This window comes from Carassius carassius, chromosome 34, assembly GCF_963082965.1.
Source record: "Carassius carassius chromosome 34, fCarCar2.1, whole genome shotgun sequence".
In the NCBI taxonomy this organism is placed as follows: Eukaryota; Metazoa; Chordata; class Actinopteri; order Cypriniformes; family Cyprinidae; genus Carassius; species Carassius carassius.
The window spans coordinates 3,878,267-3,900,805 of record NC_081788.1 but is presented as its reverse complement, the minus strand read 5'-3'; the positions used below and the strand labels follow the sequence as shown (position 1 = coordinate 3,900,805).

General features: G+C 39.5%; 2 protein-coding genes across 2 annotated transcripts in view; one reads left to right on the top strand and one right to left on the bottom strand.

Moving 5' to 3' along the window:
* Positions 1-901: 901 nt before the first annotated feature.
* pex10 (peroxisomal biogenesis factor 10) lies at positions 902-5,240 on the bottom strand. The gene is made up of 6 exons (XM_059523476.1): positions 4,978-5,240; positions 4,388-4,468; positions 3,904-4,289; positions 2,091-2,263; positions 1,264-1,396; positions 902-1,172 (listed from the first exon to the last, which is right to left on the bottom strand). The coding sequence occupies exons 1-6, from the start codon at positions 5,087-5,089 to the stop codon at positions 1,104-1,106; spliced, it is 954 nt and encodes a 317-aa protein (XP_059379459.1). The 5' UTR covers positions 5,090-5,240; the 3' UTR covers positions 902-1,103.
* A 14,940-nt stretch (positions 5,241-20,180) lies between these two features.
* Positions 20,181-22,539, top strand: part of LOC132115336 (1-phosphatidylinositol 4,5-bisphosphate phosphodiesterase eta-2-like) — a 129,737-nt gene continuing 127,378 nt past the window's right edge. The window contains exon 1 of the mRNA XM_059523752.1: positions 20,181-20,641. Coding sequence (XP_059379735.1) covers positions 20,470-20,641 — 172 coding nt within the window. The 5' untranslated portion in view covers positions 20,181-20,469. The remainder of the gene's footprint in view (positions 20,642-22,539) is intronic.

Genomic DNA, 22,539 nt, shown 5'->3' with positions numbered 1-22,539 from the left:
TCTCAATCAGTCTCTAGACTCGTCAGAGGTTTCAGTTTTTTTATCATATTTTGTCTGTTTACTGAGAACAGTAACAACCAACCATTCATTAACAAACTGCAATAATGCACACAGAAATGTGTTCTGATATTTATTATTACATGGATTAGTTTTCAAAAAAAAAAAAAAAACCTTTACCTATAACCTAACATTTGTTTTCAGAAGATTGTCATCTTATATGCCACTGAATAAAAAATAAAACAAGGTCATTGAGACTTTTTTTCTCACAATTGCAAATTTGTATCGCGCAATTCAAACTTTTTTTCTCACAATTGCAAGAAAAAAGTCTGAATTGCAGTTTTTATCTAACAATTTTGACTTTATAACATGCAATTTTGACTTCAGTCTCAATTGCGAGTTTATATTTTGCAATTGTCTTTTTTTTTCTCACAATTGTGAGTTTATAACATATCAAAACTCTCCAGCTTGATCCTACTCTGTGTGTGATCCCCTTATCTCCCCCCACATCGATCACCAGTAAAGATGTTTACTGTTACTGTATGTGATTGTACTGTACTCTAATTAAATTTTTAATTTTATTTTTTTATGGGTAGAAAATCCTCAGTGCATCTTCTTTCTGTAATTCTTTGTGTATTTTCATCTTCCCGTTTCTGTAAATTTTGTATATATTTTTGTTTATTTATTTTTTGTAATGATTTAAAGTATAAATAAATTATTAAAAAAAAAAAAACTATTGAGATTTTTTAACTTGCATTTTTTACTTTATAACTTAAAATTCTGAGAAAAATGTCCTGGTTTTATTTTTTATTTAGCGATAGAAACTGGCTTCCGTATCTTTCAGATGAGTTTCTTGCGTGATGAAAGAGATGTAAAAATGCGTGAAGCAATACAAACACCAAGCTTTGTTAAAAATATTACAATCTTATTTTATTTGAGGAATGTTACAATCAGCATTAAATAATCTGCATAATCAACAAATTAAATTACAGGAAGACATTTGTATTCTTTGTCTATTTTGTACAAAAGTCATTTCCATGTCATGCAATTATTAAAAACTAATGCAAACAGAGTTCAATTCTCTGAAGTCTGGATCATCCCACAGTCTAGTTGTAGTTTCTCAGGAAAACCAATCTGTGAGGCTGGAATTTCTCTCGACACATAGGGCATTCGCTCTATAATAAGAGCAACAAAGAAACTGACTGATCAGACATCAGAAATGCTGAACTTTACACCACTGCCTTATTTTATATATAACAGTCTTGCCTTGGTATTGCACCATTCAGTGATGCACTCCCAGCAGAAGAGATGACCACAGGGAGTGCAGCTGGTGTTCCTGCGCTCCTCCAAACACAAGATACAGCGCGAGGAACGAGACGACGACTGGCTGACCTGAAGACTGGAAGAAGAACACAGAACACCTGAGCAACAGAAGATACATCACTTCCCCTCATGATGATACAAGCATTACCACAATAATAATAATAAAAGGTTTACATTCTGCGGCAAATCATCCAAAGGCAATATTTATAAGATAACAAAGGCGTTCTGGTTTCATATTTTCAGTTGTCGTTGTTTTTTTCTTAACATATTTTTTAAAATATATATATATTATTACAACATTTTAGCTTTAATAACTCAAAAATGTTAAAAAGTGATGTAACCATAATTTTCAAGTTTGGGGTTTTACCATTTGATAGCCTGAAGAACTGTGAATGAACCAGCATGTGTATAAAATAAATAAATACAAAAAGTTGCAATATATATATATATATATATATAGATATTTACTTAGGATGACACACTTATTAAGGGTCCTCTCTGTGAAATAATGACTGGTTTATGGATTTCTTTATGGCTTCCTGCCTCAATTGCGATATTGGGACACCTTGGTGTTTATATAAGTGCATTTATACATCAGAATAAAAAAAAAAAAAGTTATATTATGACACTGACCCACACAAAAAAAAAAACCTATAGGAAACAGCAGTGAAAGGAACCACTACACTTTAGGGCACTACAGGTATCTTTTCTATTGAAAGAGTGTTTTATGAAAAAGCTGAGAAGCATTTGTTAAATGTAGGCTGTGGTACCTGGGGAGCAGGTTTCTGTGCTGCTTCCACTGCTGTCGAGCTCTCTGTCTCTGCCTGAGGTTGTTAAACTGCAGTGTGAGAGTGATGCCCAGCTGCAGCAGGGACAGAGCCCCCAGCAGACGGTAACTGTTCCTGATCCACGGGTCGTCACCAGACACATGACCCACTCTCAGCTAAAGAAACACAGTCACACGCTCACACACAGCTCCGACATCATATCGTTCAAAAGTTTGGGGTCAGTGTTTTTTCTTCCCTGAGAGAAATGTGTTTATTCATCGAGAACGCATTAAATCGCTCAAAAGCGTCCGAGAAATCCATTTAGAATATTACAAAAGATTTCCCATTTCAAATAAATGCTGCTTAACTTAATTTTATAAACTTTTATAAATTTTATAACTTATTCATCTAAGCATTCTGGAAAAAAAAGAAAAAACAGTTTCCACAAAAATATGAAGCAGTACAGCTATTTATAACACTGATAATAATAATCATAAATGCTTCTTGAGCAGCAGATCAGAATGATTTCAGAAGGACCACGTGACACTGAAGACTGGGGGAATGATGCTGAAAATAGGGCTATGACATCATAGAAATAAATTACAGTTTAAGGCATATTTACACAGAAATATGAAATAATAATATTTCACAATATTACTGTTATTATTTCCAAATATTACTGTTAATATTATTGTATTTTTCAATCAAAAAATGTCTGCATTGGTGAAAAAACAAATAATAATAATAATAATAATAATTCTTACTGCCCCCAAACCTTTGAATGGTTTGAAAAACAGGACATTTTATAAAAAAAAAAAAAAAGTGAGTTTGCCTTGATTTTAATGATCAGGAATTGGTTGAAGAAAAGCCTCAGAAGCAAATGCTACAATGCCATGGTGAAAAGTGAAAAGTGGGTGTTTTTAAAGCAATCAATCACTTAAAGCAAAGGTACCAAGATATCAGCATGTTTTTGGACATTACCATGGTAATACCACAGTATTCTCTGCAGCACATTGGAGTACAATGTAAATACCATGATATTTGAACAAGGTTATTATTTAGTGCCTTTAGTGTGTACTGAAGTGAAGTACCAATGGTATTTTGTTCTCATACAGCTCTTCTTAAAGAATTGAACCTAAATCCTCTGCTGCATCATTGTGCTTAATTAATACAACACATAGGATCTTATTCCCACATTACTGGTTTTATAATAGTTAAAGAACAAATACTAGTGATGCACGATATTGGATTTTTGCTGATATAGTGATATTTTTCATCTCATTTTGGCCAGTAGCCGTCCCTGATACCGATATATATATTTCCTTTTGTTTGGAAACAACACCAAGTCTCTCTCCTGTGCAGAGAGTACAAACAAATTATTTTCAATTTTGGTTTGTTTCTAACAAAATGTTTCTTTAATACTGAGAGTACATAGAAAGTTTTAAAAATCACCACTGTCTTTTTTTTTCAGACAGATGCAGTGGTAACATTTGTAGATAATTTAACATCTGTAGATGCTCTAAAGCAAAGGAGCTGTAAAAATACTGTACTTTTTAGAGCTTCTTGTATATATTTTTTATAATAATTTTAAATTTCATTACAAAGTAGGCCAACAGCGCCCCTAAGTAAATAACTCTATTGCACACCGGACACGTTATTCTGAACTTGCATTCTCAGATTAAATGCTGCGATCCAAAAATAGTGAATTGAATCACCATTCTGGTAAAAGATCGGCATATTTTTTCATATTATTTTACATTATCGGCCGATTCCGATAACGTTCCGATAATATTGTGCATCCCTAACAAATACTTACATAACTAACACCTGCAGCTCTTTTGCCAATGTGGTAAAAGGCTCCGGTGATGTAAAAGACGGCCACATGTAGTCTGTACAGCAGTGTGATCCCTTGCTGCAGGGCAAATACGAGGGGAACCAGAGCCTTCCTCTGAGACTCCGTCAGCATCCCTACAGCTCTCTGAATCCACAGCCGCACATGTGACAACGGACTCCAGGTCCTGCTCGTCTGAGGAGCTTCTGCTTCCAGCTCATTCTCAACGCAGATCAAGACCTTGTCCAGAAGATAAGGCACAAACGAGTGGAAGAGGATGAGTGCGGTTCTGCGCATCCGCGAGGGGATTCTTCTCTGGCTGGGGTCCACCTGGATGATGCTGACATACTCCTCGCCCAGCGTCTGGTATCCTTAATGAAACAGACAACAAGACAGGGCTCTCAAACTCCACAAATGCTCAGACGAGGAACACATCAGCAGTACTGCAATACTGCAGTGAATAACTCACCAGATAAAGTTGTTAAGACATAGTAGGTCAGATCAGACAGTAATTCAATTTCCTTCCTCCACTGAAGCCAACGTCTGGAACCTCAAGGAAAATAAACAAATAAATCTTTGAATAAACAGCTCTATTAAACGGGATGTATAACGGAAAACAAGATTTTCCTTTTTTTTTCATAAAAATTCAGAATAGGATACTACTCTTATATTATGCAACAGTGTTATATTTGATTTATATATTATTGTATTTTTTATATATTTTGAATTTACTAATAGTTGTATATACTTTTTTGCATTTTCATAATTTGTTACATGCTTTTGTTATTTTTATTACTTTACATACACACACATCTGCTCATTATGGCTGCATTTAATATTGTGTTAAAAATGAAGGAAAAGTGTTATTTAAAAGGAAATACTACACTTTCAATGTACTAAATACTAAAATAAATACTGCGACTGTTTTAGTGCAAGACATGTTGATTGGTATTTAGTTGTAGGTGAGAATTATTAGAAAAAAATATGTAAGCAAAATCTAAATGTGTATGCACTAAATGACTGGAGCTCGTGCATGTGATGTGTTTGTGAGTGAGTTACCAGCGAATGTGTGGAAGAGCTCGTTAGCGTTGTTTGTCAGGTTCTTCTGGTAATACTCATCTTTCTGACTCGAGCGGATCAGCTGCGGCTGGTTCGCAGGAACTAGAGGCATTGCTCAGCTCGGAAACCTTTAGGACGTGTAATTCATCTATCTCAGTTCACAAAAACGGGGATATATTGAGTTTCTGAATCTATTTTCTGATCTAGGTCAGTCTCCTAACTGTTCATGCTTCTAACACTTCCGTGTTTAGTCACGTGACGCTCACACGAGCACTCCATTGGTCGGTTGGTAACAGACGCTTTGTTGATTTGAGATCAGTTTGGCTGCTGCAGTCTACAATAGAAAAATCGCCTTTACTGAGCTGAGTTCAGTATCAAGTCTGATGGTTACACACCAGATAATGACTGACGGCACAAACGAATAAATAAATCTGGAAACTTACTTACTATGATCGAATAATGAGGACCTCTGCTGGTAAAACGCATTGTAAATACAGTTATGATCCTAAATGAAAATACACATCTGTAACTTTGTCGGACTCGAAGATGAAGACATACGTGAGTCTTCAGGCGTTAAATTTAGTCTATTTTTTTTCTTTAAATTAATTTGATTTTTTATTCATTTATTTTAATATATAGTCTGTAGACTTATAAAATTCCACGTGACTGGTACTAGTGTGTAGGCCTATTAATCTGTTATTATTGTAACATTATTTATTTCTCCATCCTGCTTTAAAATAATTGATTGTCCTAATACAGTGACACTACTGCAGTAAACACTATACGCTGTGTACAAATCCTTTTTCCAGTGAAAAGTTGTCTTGTCTGAATCAGGAACAAAATAAAGATCGAGCACCATTTACAAGTGACAACATTTTTATATGAAAGGACAACAGAGAATGGACTTTTTCACTAATGGAAAAGTTAGTATGTATTATATGGACAATTTTGGCCATTAGCAATGGTTAAAAATGTAAAAAAAATGATTTAATTATTCTTTTGTTTAGCTTTTTTACAAACAGGTCACTTTTCGCTTTATTAGATGTGAGTTGATGGACTGGAGTGATGTGGATTACGTGTGGATTATTGTGACGTTTGTATCAGCTGTTTGGACTTATTCTGATGGCACCCATTCACTGCAGAGCATCCAGTTGTGAGATACTGATGCAATGCTACATGTCTCCAAATCTGATGAAGAAACAAACTCATCTACATCTTGAATGACATTTTCAGCTAATTTTCATAACACACACCAGTGCAATATAATAATGAGTTGAGATGATCACTTTGCATCACAGCTTCAAACAGTACACTGTCAGAAAAAAGTGCAAAAAATGGTACCTTTAGGTTTAGAAGGTACAGAAGCGTCCTTTAATATTCTTTAATCCAATTTTATGTGTAATGGTCTAAGAATGAAATTAAATGAAATCCATGTTTGAATCTCTATATTACAGCTTCTATCTTCTTTATCCACTTTCCTCTCATTTGTACTGTAGTCTCTGTTAAGCTGTTCACAAGTCGCCTCCTTTGTTGTAAAACCTGTTTTTTGTTACTCTAATCCACTGAGATCTATCCAAACCATTAGAACACACACTCGCACACACACACACACACACACACACACACACACACACACACACACACACACACACACACACACACACACACACACACACACACACACACATACACACACTAAACATCTTTATTCAGCCCTTTCCTAAGAATGATCATGAAAGCCATATTAAGGTCAGACTGCAGTTTTTGTCAATGCCTGTCGAAGGCTGTTTCCTCACAGAGGCAGTCAGGGAAGCACCCCATGTTTACACTTGAGAATAGGGATGGCTTTCTTTCTCATTGAGACTCACGTGTGACTTCTTGCAGGCAGAGGCGAGGTTGTGCAGAGGGCAGCTGAGTGCGGATGAAGCAGCAATTGAGCAATCTGAGGTAGGATGAAATGAATAATTGAGATTAATTAAGAGTCTGCTTGGTAGAGACAAATGCCCAATACTATGTTTTTAGTAATGTACGTATATGTGTTTTGTTGGCAGAGAACTCTTTAACACTTCAGTTTTCAGCCAGGATTTGCAACTGGATCTACAGTATGACACTATTTTATTTTTCAGAATTTATCTCTGAACGTGTTTAATTGGTTGTATAACTGTCACGGTTCGTGAACGCACCGTCTCCAGCTGTAGTCATGTTATGTCATGTTGATTGGTTCATGTGGGTGTGGCCACTGATCGCCTGATCAGCGGCAGGTGCATCTCATTCCAACCGCCTATATAACGCCCTGTCTTTCGTCTCCTGTTTGTCAGATCGTTGTTTGAGGTCCATGTATTGATGTCTGTTCGTGCTCCTGTGTTCCTGTCCTTGCCCTGTTTCCTGTTCGGTCTACTTTGGATTATCACAGTCACTCACGGATCATCACCACGGATCACCGATCTACCACCACCGTCATCTCTACCAACGCACTCAAATCACCTACCCACCTGTCTGTGCTGCCATCGTGGTTCCTGCGTCACTCACCAGCATTCATCCATCACAACTCCTGTCAATAAACTACCTTTACTTGCATCTGCCTCCTGTCCTCCATTGTTAGCGTCACAGAACGATCTGACCAACAGGGAGGCAGCGAGTAACCAACCCTCCTCTCTCGAAGCTTTCCTCAGCGCCAGTGTTCGGAGGATGGACTCCCAGGAGCGGACTCTTAACGACACTGGTCGCGCGGTTCAGGCTTTAGTGACGCAGGTGTCCGAGCTCACCCAACAGTTCCAGCTATTACGAGCTCCCACTGCGCCACTCACACCGCCTGTTCCACCAGCACCATCGGAGGCCCCCTCCCAGCCGGAACCACGCCTCCCGATTCCGGAGGCTTACTCAGGTGAACCCGATTATTGTAGAGCTTTCCTTAACCGTTGTGATATGCATTTTGCCCTCCAGCCTAGAACGTTCGCCACTGAGAGGGCCAAGGTGGCGTTCGTCCTGACCCTGCTCTCTGGGAGGGCGGCATTGTGGGGAACAGCGGTGTGGGAGAACCAGGACCCATGCTGCGCCTCGTTCCAGGCCCTCTCCGCCGAGATGAGACGGGTCTTTGATCGGGCCGCCGCAGGACGGGAGGCGGCCAGGAGGCTGGCGGAGTTGCGCCAGCACGAGAGATCCGTCTCGGACTACTCCATCGAGTTCCGGACCCTGGCGGCGGAGTGCCATTGGAACGAGGAGGCGCAGTGGGACATGTTCCTGCATGGGCTGGCTGACCGCGTCCAGAGGGAGATCTACGCCCTGGACCTTCCCCCGTCGTTCAATGGACTCATCGAGCTGGCCCTTCGGGTCGACGCACGTCTGGCACGGATGGAGAGGAGGGGGCTACTCAACACCCCATCCAGGGGACCGGCAGATGTGCGGTTCAGCGGCGGGGACGTGGCCAGCCCCGTCTACGATCACGAGCCCATGCAGGTAGGGCGAGCTCGGCTTTCCCGGGAGGAGAAGGAGAGGCGGAGGTCCCTGGGCCTTTGCCTTTACTGCGGGGGAGCCGGACATCAAGCCCACGCCTGTCCGGTAAAAGGCCAGGCCCGGTAGTACGTATGAGGCTACTATCGGGTGGGATCTCCGCCGAGAAGACCTCATCATCATCATTATCATCACCATCATCTTCTACGCTCCTCCCGGTATGGCTGCGGTGGTCAGCACAGACACATCACTGTCAGGCACTACTGGATTCCGGGGCAGAAGGTAACTTCATGGACAGCACATTAGCCCACAAGCTCCACATCCCCCTCAGACCTCTTCCGCACCACATCACGGTTCACGCCCTCACTGGTCAGCAACTTCCCACCATATCATACATCACTGAAGACATTACACTCATCACCTCTGGCAATCACTCCGAAACCATCTCTTTTCACATCCTTGACTCTCCCCTGGCACCCATTGTCCTCGGACACCCTTGGCTCCTCCTCCACAACCCTAGCATTGACTGGCTCTCTAACTCCGTTTTGTCTTGGTGTAAAAGATGTCATGAGTCTTGTCTAGTGTCTGCCTGTCCGTCTGTGTCTGTGTCTGTGTTGCAGGAGGAGGCGGTGGATTTGTCTAACGTGCCCGCTGAGTACCTCCATCTGAAGGAAGTGTTCAGTAAGTCTCGGGCTGCTTCTCTTCCTCCGCATCGTCCTTACGACTGTGCCATAGATTTACTATCAGGTAAGTCTCCGCCTAAGGGCAAACTCTATTCACTTTCTGTTCCAGAGAGGGAGGCTATGGAGAAATATATTTCTGATTCTCTAGCTTCTAAATTCATCCGCCCTTCCTCTTCTCCTGCGGGGGCGGGGTTCTTTTTTGTGGGAAAGAAGGACGGATCTCTGCGACCTTGTATTGATTACCGGGGACTGAACAACATCACGGTAAAGAATACTTATCCTTTGCCGTTGATGTCTTCGGCCTTCGAGAGGTTGCAGGGAGCGTCAATTTTCACAAAACTGGACTTACGCAATGCGTATCATTTGGTTCGGATCAGGGAGGGGGATGAATGGAAGACCGCTTTTAACACCCCCAGAGGGCACTTTGAATACTTGGTTATGCCCTTTGGGCTCTCCAACTCCCCAGCGGTCTTCCAGGCACTTGTCAACGACGTGCTGCGAGATATGATCGATCAGTTCATTTATGTCTACCTGGACGACATATTGATTTTTTCTTCTTCTCTCCAGGAACATGTGCAGCACGTCCAACGAGTGCTTCAGAGGTTGCTAGAGAATGGGCTTTTTGTCAAGGCGGAGAAATGCGAATTTCATGCACAGTCAATTCCATTTTTGGGGTATATCGTGTCGACTGAGGGAATACGCATGGATCCCGAGAAGGTTAAGGCTGTGGTAGAATGGCCAAGCCCAGATTCCCGTAAGGCCCTACAGAGGTTTCTGGGGTTCGCTAACTTCTACCGGCGTTTTATTCGCAACTTCAGCCAACTAGCCGCACCTCTGACCGCCTTGACCTCCGCCAAGACTGCGTTCAGGTGGTCGGACACAGCTGAGGCTGTGTTTGCCAAACTGAAGAGCCGTTTCACTTCAGCCCCTATTCTGATTACCCCTGACCCTACACGTCAGTTCGTGGTGGAGGTCGACGCATCAGAGGTGGGGGTAGGAGCGGTGTTATCTCAACGTTCTCCCTTAGACGACAAGGTCCACCCTTGCGCGTATTTTTCATATCGTTTATCTCCGGCAGAACGAAATTATGATATTGGTAACCGAGAATTGTTGGCAGTTAAGATGGCATTAGAGGAATGGCGACACTGGTTAGAGGGATCGGGGGTTCCTTTTATAGTATGGACTGACCACAAGAATTTAGAGTACATTAGCACCGCCAAGAGGTTGAACTCCAGGCAGGCTCGGTGGGCACTTTTTTTCGGACGTTTTGACTTTACTATCTCGTACCGCCCGGGTTCCAAAAATATCAAACCCTATTCTTTGTCGCGTATTTTTGACCATTCCGAACGCCCGTCCACTCCCGAGTGTATTTTTCCTGAGACATTAGTGGTCTCCACTCTCACATGGGAGATCGAATCGAAGGTCAGAACGGCCTTAGAAGGGGTAACGCCTCCGCCCGGGTGCCCACCGAACCGTTTATTTGTGCCGGAGGGATTAAGGTCCAACGTTATCCAGTGGGGACATTGCTCGAATGTAGCTTGCCATCCAGGGGTTAACCGTACTAGATTTTTAGTCAAGCAACGATTCTGGTGGCCACTTATGGCTCGCGACATTCACAGTTTTGTTTTGGCTTGCTCGGTTTGTGCCACTGGTAAGACTTCCAATCGGCCCCCTGATGGGTTACTCCAACCGCTGCCGGTTCCTTCGAGACCCTGGTCCCACATCGCTCTAGATTTTATTACCGCCCTCCCACCCTCCCAGGGAAACACGGTAGTTTTAACCGTGGTGGACCGGTTCTCGAAGGCGGCCCACTTTATTCCCTTGCCCAAATTACCCTCAGCCAAGGAGACAGCGTTGACCGTCGTAGACCACGTCTTTCGTTTACATGGCCTCCCGATAGACGTGGTTTCCGACAGGGGACCCCAATTTGTGGCTAAATTTTGGCAAGAATTCTGTAGACTACTGGGAGCGACTGTAAGTCTGTCCTCAGGGTTTCACCCCCAGAGCAATGGTCAAACCGAGAGAGCCAACCAAGATTTGGAAAGGGTGTTGCGATGTTTGGTCTCCAAGAATCCTTCCTCCTGGAGCCAACAATTGTCTATGGTGGAGTACGCCCACAATACCTTACCAGTATCAGCTACGGGCCTATCTCCCTTTGAGTGTAGTGTAGGTTACCAGCCACCTATTTTTCCCAGTATGGAATCCGAAGTTGCGGTCCCCTCCGCTCACGCCTTCGTCCAGAGGTGCCGCCGCACTTGGACCAGAGCCCGTGAGACTCTACTCCAAGCGGGGGCGCGCACCAAGGCCAAGGCCGATCGCCACCGGTCTAGGCCTCCCGTATACGTCGTGGGTCAAAAGGTGTGGCTTTCAACCAAGAATATTCCTCTCCGGTCCGTATCTAATAAATTGGCTCCCAAATTTATTGGCCCGTTTACTGTCACCAAAATCATTAGTCCGGTGGCAGTCCGCCTTAAACTCCCTCCTACGTACAGGAGAATTCATCCCGCCTTTCATGTGTCCAAAATTAAGCCCGTATTTCATTCTCCCATTAATCCGCCTACCCCGGTCCCTCCCCCGCCGCGTCTCGTAGATGGGGAGACCACCTATTTGGTAAATCGTATTCTGGACTCTAGAAGGAGGGGACGCGGATTTCAGTACTTGGTGGACTGGGAGGGTTACGGTCCGGAGGAGAGAAGTTGGGTACCTGCCAGGGACATCCTGGATCACTCCCTTATCGATGATTACAATCGACAGGTAAGAGATTCTGGGGACGCCAGGAGGCGTCCTTAGGAGGAGGGGTACTGTCACGGTTCGTGAACGCACCGTCTCCAGCTGTAGTCATGTTATGTCATGTTGATTGGTTCATGTGGGTGTGGCCACTGATCGCCTGATCAGCGGCAGGTGCATCTCATTCCAACCGCCTATATAACGCCCTGTCTTTCGTCTCCTGTTTGTCAGATCGTTGTTTGAGGTCCATGTATTGATGTCTGTTCGTGCTCCTGTGTTCCTGTCCTTGCCCTGTTTCCTGTTCGGTCTACTTTGGATTATCACAGTCACTCACGGATCATCACCACGGATCACCGATCTACCACCACCGTCATCTCTACCAACGCACTCAAATCACCTACCCACCTGTCTGTGCTGCCATCGTGGTTCCTGCGTCACTCACCAGCATTCATCCATCACAACTCCTGTCAATAAACTACCTTTACTTGCATCTGCCTCCTGTCCTCCATTGTTAGCGTCACAATAACTTTATATAATATACTTTCTAAAAATCAAGCGTTCTTAATTGTACTGAATGCGCACTTGGAGTATACTTTATCTCTTTAAAAAAACTGTACTGATGATATAATATTAATGAAATAAAAGGCCAGGTAAGTATACTTAGAGTACACTTTCATATTTCATACACGCTAAAAAGTGCACTTTGTAATCATTTAAAATATATACATTTAATTACTTTAAATTAAGTTTTAAATCATGATGTTTTAATAACCTTTCGTCGTGCTTATTTTGATGTTGACTAACATACTAAAGCGCACATACTTGGTGTGTTATGCGATATTTAATTGTGTTTATATATTTTAAATTTACTAAATTGCAACTTCATTGTTACAAATGTGTAATAACAAATATGTTTTAATACATGACATACACATAAACGTTTTTATAGAAATTACATTAAAGCATATTTTAGTGCTTGTCAGTACATCTGGAATCTTACCATATTTCAAAGACAATAGAAGTAAGATGTACTTAAGTCTTAAGTTGGTCAAAAAGCATTCTAAAGTTGCAGCTTATCGCATTAAATATAAATTTAAACTATAATACATTTTCATCGAATTGAAAATAACGTGCGGTTTAAGTGTACTTGAAGTACATTCTTTTAAAATGTTATAACTATTCTTTTTATAATACAGTAATGCAAGAAATCCATGACATGGCAAAGGTCTTACAAGTAGTTATTTGAACTAGGTCAACAGAAAATACCATACGATTATACCTTAAAACATATTAAATGACTCAATCGCTCCAACTTTGAACAGGATGTCTTTCGAAATTCATAGTATTGAAGCTGAAATTAATTTCCAGAGAAGGCAAACATGATTCAGGTACTATGATAACAGGTGTCGTAAGAAGTAAACATGCTGTTTTGGACGTATACTCAAGTCCTTTCAAGGCTTATAGACTCTAGTAAAATATTTTTTATCATTTAGTAATGTTTTAACTACGTAGTGGGGCAATAAAACGTCAAATGGTGTTATGGGAAGTCACTTCAAAGAACCCTTTGTGTTGATTTATGAATGCACAGCAGACAGCACCTGCTGAAAGTGTTCGAGTGAAATATGAAGACATAGAAGATCAGCTGAGCGCAGCACATTTGGTTGCTTCTGTTAAACGATCCCAAAGTGGGTTACTTTTAACCCATTTACATAATGTATCTGAAGCGTGTCTCTACAGACTAAATGACAGGATTTTAAATGTTGCATCACCGTTCTGCTCTGTGCCAATGCCATTGTGTATAATTAAAGACAGAGTTCAAAAACCTAAAGGTAAAAGACTGAGATATAACTCAAAGTATTAAGTCTTTCTTACTAAGTCAGACAATACGGGCCATTTCCCATACGCTCTAGACTCCTCTGCCCTTACTTGTCTAGTTTCAACGCAGGGAGAACTGTTGCTCTGTAAGGGAACACCCACTGTGTACAAAGAGCTTTCAGATGACAACTTTACTTTAACCTGCAGTGTGGAGCTCTGTGCCTGAAGCTTTTGCCTACAATGAAAAAGGCATATTCTTTGTAAGAAAGTGGATCGTAGCTGTAAAACTGGTGCCTGGAGAAGTGTTTTATATCATCTCCAGCTCTCACTCTGAACTACCTGCTTCTGTTTCCTCAGGTAACGTGAGACTTCACAATGCTTTCACACTTTTTCTTTTCAACATTTAGTAATGAGGACGTTTTGCTCGGACGAGTTTACTCAGGAAAGTTTGTCTGGCACATTAAACATGCCTTGCATAGATGTAAAACTGGATAATGGATTGGGAAGTTAGTTTCTGAGTTTCTCGAAGCTTTTTTCTCGGAGAGTTTTGTATTCTGAAACCCAGCACTTCTCACTCGGGTGATCAGGTACAATGAATGAGAAGACAGGATGAAGTTTTTGAGAGGTTGTTGTTGGGCTGTTGTTGTCTTTCTGTGACTGGATGTGACATTGTGTGGGTTCATCTCATCAAAACATGTGCAGGTCACATTTCACCCCAAAATAAGAAGAAAAGAAAGTTTTTTAATGCACTGACGTTTTGATATGTTGACTAACATACTAAAATGCATGTAAACCATATTTCAGACAATGGAAGTAATTATGAAATTCATTATTAAGATGTATTTAAGTCCTACATAAGTGGGTCAAAAAGCACTTTAAAATTCAGCTAATTACATTCAATATGTTTAAATTCTAATACATTTTAATTTAAATGCAATTAACATACAGTTAAGTGTCTGAAAACATTACATTTTATGCATACACACACACACACACATATATATATTTTTTATAATTTTTAATATTATAAAGTGTACAATGCATGTATGTTTTTCACTCTACTGTAATAAGACTGATATATTTTTTTTGTCATTTTTAAGGTAAAACAATAACGTGTTTCCTTGAGATTCTTTGAAATTCCTTTATATCAACATCCAAACAGTGTTCTCTACTCACAGGAGAAACCTGATTTAATCTGCGTCTGTTAAACTTGACCCGCGCCTCAGGCTAAACGTGAATCAGACAGCCATAAATTAAAACTTAACCAGTGTATTTAAGCAGGAAACACCCTTCTATCTATGTCATTTCAGATGTTTATCTGCAATGCTTATAATTCATCCGAGTCACTTTGGTTCCATTTAAAGTAGATTTAACCCCAGTCATGCCCGTTTCCTTTGGAAATCTCAGCCCAAACACTGTGTGAAGTAGGACGTGTTACGAGTTGCAATGCGAACCGGTCGGTTGAAACTGTAATAAAAGCTCTATTGTGTCATGCTGTCTGTGTAGTGCTGAGCGACTCTGCTACGCCGTTAGCTTGTCAACACACATCTGATGTTTGCCGTGCACCATCTCTGATGTTTTTCTTTTTCATGCGGACATCAGGGAAAGAAGGAGAAGCAGCTATAAGCCAGCAGAAGCTTTGGTTTTCTGATACTGGAATGTTGTTTGTGCTGTGATGGTGTGTGTGTTTGCTTCAGTCAGATTGGTCAGATCTCATGTTACGTTGTGTATTGAGAGCATTGTGTTGTGTGCAGGCTTGTTCTCGGGGGATGTTCAGATCAGCTATGTGTTTTTTGTTATTGCTTTATAAAAAATGGCTTTACTCATTCGAAAGTAAATATTCTGCACCTTTCATCAATAGTTACACTCTTTTTGTCTTAAATTAGTTGAAGGGAAGGAAATTAAGCACAAACGTGCATACTAACACTGTGTTTCCTGTCAGCGCTGTGCACACAATGGCTTTTGTGTGTCTTTCCTTGGAAGATTTAAAGAGGTGGCGGGGGTCCGGACGGACGTTTTGTGAGGCAATACCTTTGAACCTGAAGTGAAAGAGAGAACAATAGCGCTTCGGATTCATTCTGAAATCTCTGACCCATTTCAGTCATTGAGCTTCAGATACGTCTGATGGCACATTAATACTGAAGATACAAGTGAACCTCATGAACAAGTTACATTTCACCCCCAAAGAGAAAACAATTCATCGCACGTTTCGCCCCAAGTAAAAGTATATTCATTGTGATAATTATGCACATTTCCCCCCATTCTTATTACGGTAATGCAACCATAAAGTGTTTCTCATTAAATTTTTATACTGTAATGCTCTACTTTACTGTGATAATAATAATAATCATAATATGAAATCTTGCAAATAATTGTCATATAAATTAATTACATTTTTTACATTATTTATATGACAATTATTTGCAATATTTATTATTATTATTATTATCACAGTAAAGTAGAGCATTACAGTATAATAATTTAATGAGAAACACTCTAAATGTGCATAATTATCACAAAATGAATGCACAATAAATATACATTTATTAATACACACACACACACACACACACACACACACACACACACACACACATATATATATGTGTGTGTGTGTGTGTCTGTATAACTATAGTTGCATATAATATAGTTTATTATTACTGAAATAAAAGGCCACTTAAGTGTACTTTAAGAGAGTACACTTTGATGGAAAGTGAACTTTGCAATAATGTCAAATGAAAATATTTCAAAGACAAAAAGATCATTGAAATGGTTGTGAAATGACATATAAAGTTGTACTTAAGTCCTGCTAAAGTGGACCAAAAAAAGCACTCTTAGCTTCAGCTAATTGCATTTAATATAAATGTAAACTATAATACATTTTCATTAAGATTAAAACATCTTTGATTAAATCTGAGCGCTTTCTGACCCTCCATAGACAGCAATGCAACTGACACGTTTAATTGGCCAGAAAGGTAATAAGGACATTGTTAGAACAGTCGATGTGACAGACTTTAGTGTGAGACTTTATTCATCAGCTCTACTCATTTTAAAAGTATACATTTACAGTGCATTATATATACTGGCATCAAGTGAAGTGTTTCCTAACAGACCTCCCATTGTTTAGTCTACTGAGGAATGTAGTGGATCCTAAGCCAGACAGATTTGTTTTAGCTGAGCCTGAGGGTCGTGTTTTGGAGGGAGGGGGTCGTGTCATCGCCTGGTCTGTTACCTGAGGCCAGGTGTTACATGGCAGACACGTCCAGTCCTGCATCCTCAGGTATCAACATGTCATGTCAAACACAACAAGCACTCAAAGTCATCATTACAGCAGGCAGTTGACACGTCTCTAGCTCCTGAGAGAACAGAGAGAGGTATTCAGGAAGACGTCCTGTCGGAGATCTGCACTGATTGTGATGGGACTGTTCAACAGCAGCCATGCAATAAAAGAGAACACTTGAGAAATGACATCATTTGTTTTGATTCTCTACAGTGATATGAATTTTCCCATTCTTTCATGTGTTTCTGCGACGTTACCATGGTAATACTATATTATATTAGGCATGGTACCAAGATAATACCATGTTTTTGTATGTGTAGGTTTTTTTGTACCATGACAACAATGTTTTAACATGTACCATGACATTTAACATGTACAATGACAATAATTGGTTTTGTTGTGTTTGTTTTTAGAATATGTCACTATGGTAATATCACGATCTTCAGGATATGGCACCATTTTTTTTTTTTTAAGATATATTTATAAGATATATTTTTTTCTGGATATGGTGTATGTTTTTGGACCTGCGTATACAATAGCAGAACTTTGGCAATACCAAAGTTTTCTTTTTTATTGTGATGCATAAATATGATTCAGTCAGGATATATTATTTCACAGTACTTTTTCAGGGGGACTGTTTAAACACTACAACCCGAATTCCGGAAAAGTTGGGACGTTTTTTAAATTTTAATAAAATGAAAACTGAAGGAATTTCAAATCACATGAGCCAATATTTTATTCACAATAGAACATAGATAACGTAGCAAATGTTTAAACTGAGAAATTTTACACTTTTATCCACTTAATTAGCTCATTTAAAATTTAATGCCTGCTACAGGTCTCAAAAAAGTTGGCACGGGGGCAACAAATGGCTAAAAAAGCAAGCAGTTTTGAAAAGATTCAGCTGGGAGAACATCTAGTGATTAATTAAGTTAATTGATATCAGGTCTGTAACATGATTAGCTATAAAAGCTTAGAGAAGCAGAGTCTCTCAGAAGTAAAGATGGGCAGAGGCTCTCCAATCTGTGAAAGACTGCGTAAAAAAATTGTGGAAAACTTTAAAAACAATGTTCCTCAACGTCAAATTGCAAAGGCTTTGCAAATCTCATCATCTACAGTGCATAACATCATCAAAAGATTCAGAGAAACTGGAGAAATCTCTGTGCGTAAGGGACAAGGCCGGAGACCTTTATTGGATGCCCGTGGTCTTCGGGCTCTCAGACGACACTGCATCACTCATCGGCATGATTGTGTCAATGACATTACTAAATGGGCCTAGGAATACTTTCAGAAACCACTGTCGGTAAACACAATCCACCGTGCCATCAGCAGATGCCAACTAAGGCTCTATCATGCAAAAAGGAAGCCATATGTGAACATGGTCCAGAAGCGCCGTCGTGTCCTGTGGGCCAAGGCTCATTTAAAATGGACTATTTCAAAGTGGAATAGTGTTTTATGGTCAGACGAGTCCAAATTTGACATTCTTGTTGGAAATCACGGACGCCGTGTCCTCCGGGCTAAAGAGGAGGGAGACCTTCCAGCATGTTATCAGCGTTCAGTTCAAAAGCCAGCATCTCTGATGGTATGGGGGTGCATAAGTGCATACGGTATGGGCATGTTTTGGAAGGCTCTGTGAATGCTGATAGGTATATAAAGGTTTTAGAGCAACATATGCTTCCCTCCAAACAACGTCTATTTCAGGGAAGGCCTTGTTTATTTCAGCAGGACAATGCAAAACCACATACTGCAGCTATAACAACAGCATGGCTTCGTCGTAGAAGAGTCCGGGTGCTAACCTGGCCTGCCTGCAGTCCAGATCTTTCACCTATAGAGAACATTTGGCGCATCATTAAATGAAAAATACGTCAAAGACGACCACGAACTCTTCAGCAGCTGGAAATCTATTTAAGGCAAGAATGGGACCAAATTCCAACAGCAAAACTCCAGCAACTCATAGCCTCAATGCCCAGACGTCTTCAAACTGTTTTGAAAAGAAAAGGAGATGCTACACCATGGTAAACATGCCCCGTCCCAACTATTTTGAGACCTGTAGCAGAAATCAAAATTGAAATGAGCTCATTTTGTGCATAAAATTGTAAACTTTCTCAGTTTAAACATTTGCTATGTTATCTATGTTCTATTGTGAATAAAATATTGGCTCATGTGATTTGAAAGTCTTTTAGTTTTCATTTTATTAAAATTTAAAAAACGTCCCAACTTTTCCGGAATTCGGGTTGTACAAAAATAGACAGTTACAAAAAAATATTACAGAGTTTAGACTTGGTCACTATTAAAAATCTTTACATTTTATTGGAAAACTGGAATTTCCAAATAGACAAAAACATTTGTGCATGTGCATATATATCAGAGATATAAGATATATACATGATATAGATGATATATCAGAGGACCACACTATCATCCTCTGGTACAGTCACTGTAGATCTGCTTTTTGTAAGATGCATCAGGAGTTGATTGGTTTGGTCCAAGATCTTTCAGCCTTGTCTGACCCAGGAAACAACATTATTACATTATTCTGATTTAGTTTCACCTATTTTTGAAGCTCTTTGCCATACCACAGATTCACAGATTCAGATTTACATCTGTTTAATGATGGTTTTACACTCAAAGTTGTCAGTTTTTAAAAAGTCACATAACATTTAATGAATGACAAATTAACTACTTTTCACAATTTAATTTGAAAATATACAATGCATTTGATATATAATGTTTTTAAATCACACACACACACACACACACACACACACACACACACACACACACACTCTCTCTCTCTCTCTCTCTCACACACACACACACACACACACGTTTGTTTTTGTGAAAAGTGGGTTCATCCCATAGGCGTAATGGTTTTTATTCTGTACAAACTGTATATTCTCTGGCCCTACACCAACCCTACACCTAACCCTAACCCTCACAGGAAACTTTGTGAATTTTTACTTTCTCAAAAAACTCATTCTGTATGATTTATAAGCGTTTTGAATAATGGGGGACATGGGTTATGTCCTCATAAGTCACCCTCTCCTTGTAATACATGTGTCATACCCATGTCATTATACAGAGTTGTGTCCTGATATGTCAGAGAGAGCGAGAGAGTGTGTGTGAGTGTGTGTGATTATGATTCCTTAGGTATTAATAGTCAGTCAGTCAGTCAGTTATTTCCTAGTGTTTGTGTGAAAGTCTTGCATGTGCTCCGTGTGAACAGGTGTGCTTCCCTCTGCAGGTGTGGTTTTGCTGTGGGTCATTGGCACACTGACATCACATCTACAGGTCAATTACTGACTGTGGAGCTCCATCAGATGGTTGTGCTGCACCTCCAACCCCGAACCCCAGACGCTGAACATCTGCTGAACATCCTGCTGTACGCTGGAAACCAGAGGATCTTTCTTTTTCATCAAGAGCACCGTTTGGAGACAACGGATAACTTTGTCAGGAATCTGTAGAACTGGAATCACACACGACTGTTGCTGGCGCTGTTAAATACTATTGCATGTGAATGAAAGCAAACTAAGCAATATGGATACAGCATCTGTGAACACCTCCCTGTTCTCTGGCACTCAGAGCATCATTACGGATTCTCCAAACTTGTCCATGAGATCTGTAGGCTTCACCAATGACAGCGATTCGTCCCGCAGCGGCACGCTCTTACACTGGAACTACTTCCTGGCCACCAACTACATCAGTGTGGGTGAGTCAAACTTGTTTTTATTAAGAAAATCAAAAGGGTAAAACTTTCATGTAGGAACCAGCTTTCACTATTTACAAATTGCTTATTAGCATGCATTTTACTAGCATATTGACAGAGATTTTTATTTTTACGAGTCCTATCTCTGGCTATTTTCTGCACTCTTCCCATAGAGCAGAATAAATAAATAAGTAATAATTAATTAATTAAGTTATAAAAAAAATATATTGTAGATGCTATAAAAATTATCACATGATTATATACAAATATATTTCAATATTTGTGTATTATATGTATCAAACATATTTCAAAATAAAGATATTTGCTAAAATATGTTTAAAAATATATATACATAAATATATTTTAACCATTTTTTAATAAATATTGTAAATATAGAAATATAGACATTTTAAACACAAATTAAAAACTATATATTTTGCCCTCTGTATATATAAATCCAAGAAAATACATTTACCATTCACATTTGAAGAAGAACTGGATTTCTTACGCCTATATATATATATATATATATATATATATATATATATATATGTTATTAAACATTATTGAATTCTTATAAATCTAGTTTTGTTCTTTAGTAGGCCATGCACATTTGTATTTAGCCTGTAAACTGGAAATTATATTGTTATATATATGGTTGAAACTAAATATATGTTCTATTTCCATTTCCTATATCTTGTTGAGCTCAACTGTTTGCAACATATGTTTAGCATATATTTCAAATATATTTATGGCCACAAAATGAATATTTGCATAAGGGATACGTTCAAACTCCAGGCATATTTTGGAATGTTCGGAGTCTATGATTCTAATTTGGATTTGATTTGTGTTCCAGAATATTTGGAGCTACAGTCAACAAATATGTTAAAGAGGTCGAACATGTGATCTCCTTAATGAATCACTCATTGTTCACAAGCTCTTGAAGTGAATGTTTGTGATGGCAGTCTGCGGTGCAACGATCAGTTTATTAGGGGCGTCTGACTCACTGCTGTATGTGAGGTTATCTCTCAGATCGGAGTCTAAATCAGATAAAACAACTGCTGCTGGCAAACCTCCAGTTCTCGGTCAGCTTCACGAACGAAGGTTTCCTGATTTGTGGTTCGTGTAAAGCCCTCATGGCGTTAAAAAGTGATGACTGCATAACTGAATGTTGAGGAAACTGTTGTGCATAGGAAATTAGTGTTTGTATACATCCCATATTTTGCTCTTAAAAGCCGAGTTATACAGATAATATACACAGTTCATGATACAAATTCTAATCATGTTTTGGGTTTAGAGTAAGCAGCAGACTTTCAGCATTGGACGTCTGTGGAGAAACAGCTATAGTTAATATTCACAATGTTTTGGAAGTATAGCTATAATCCTCAACATAATGTGTGATCATATAAACATTTTACCAAAAAATAAAAAATAAGAAAACAAAAAACCCCACAGTTTTGCTTTTAAATCCTCATCCCATAGTCTTCCATCAAGTGAATTACTGTTAAAATCATATTGGTTTATTTTTACAAACCGAAGGATGCGTGGAAAGTGGTAATAGCAATATATCACAGGTCCCTAAACTAAAGTGTGACCATAAATTCGACTTCCTTTTTACTTTTTGATTCTAACTCTTTAGCATCCTGTCTGTTGTCCCCAATTAAATTGTTAACACTTTATTATAAGGATCTATTCTCATCAGTTGCTTATCAGGATGCATGTTACTAGCTTTTTATTAGTACTTAAAAAGCACATTTTTTGCCTGATTATATTTTAGATTCCTTTACACTACCCCATAACTAAACTTAACAACTACCACTACTAATAATCAGCAAATTAGGAGTTTATTGATGCAAAAGTCTAAGTTAATAGTTAATAGCCAGAACTGGAACTTAAAATAA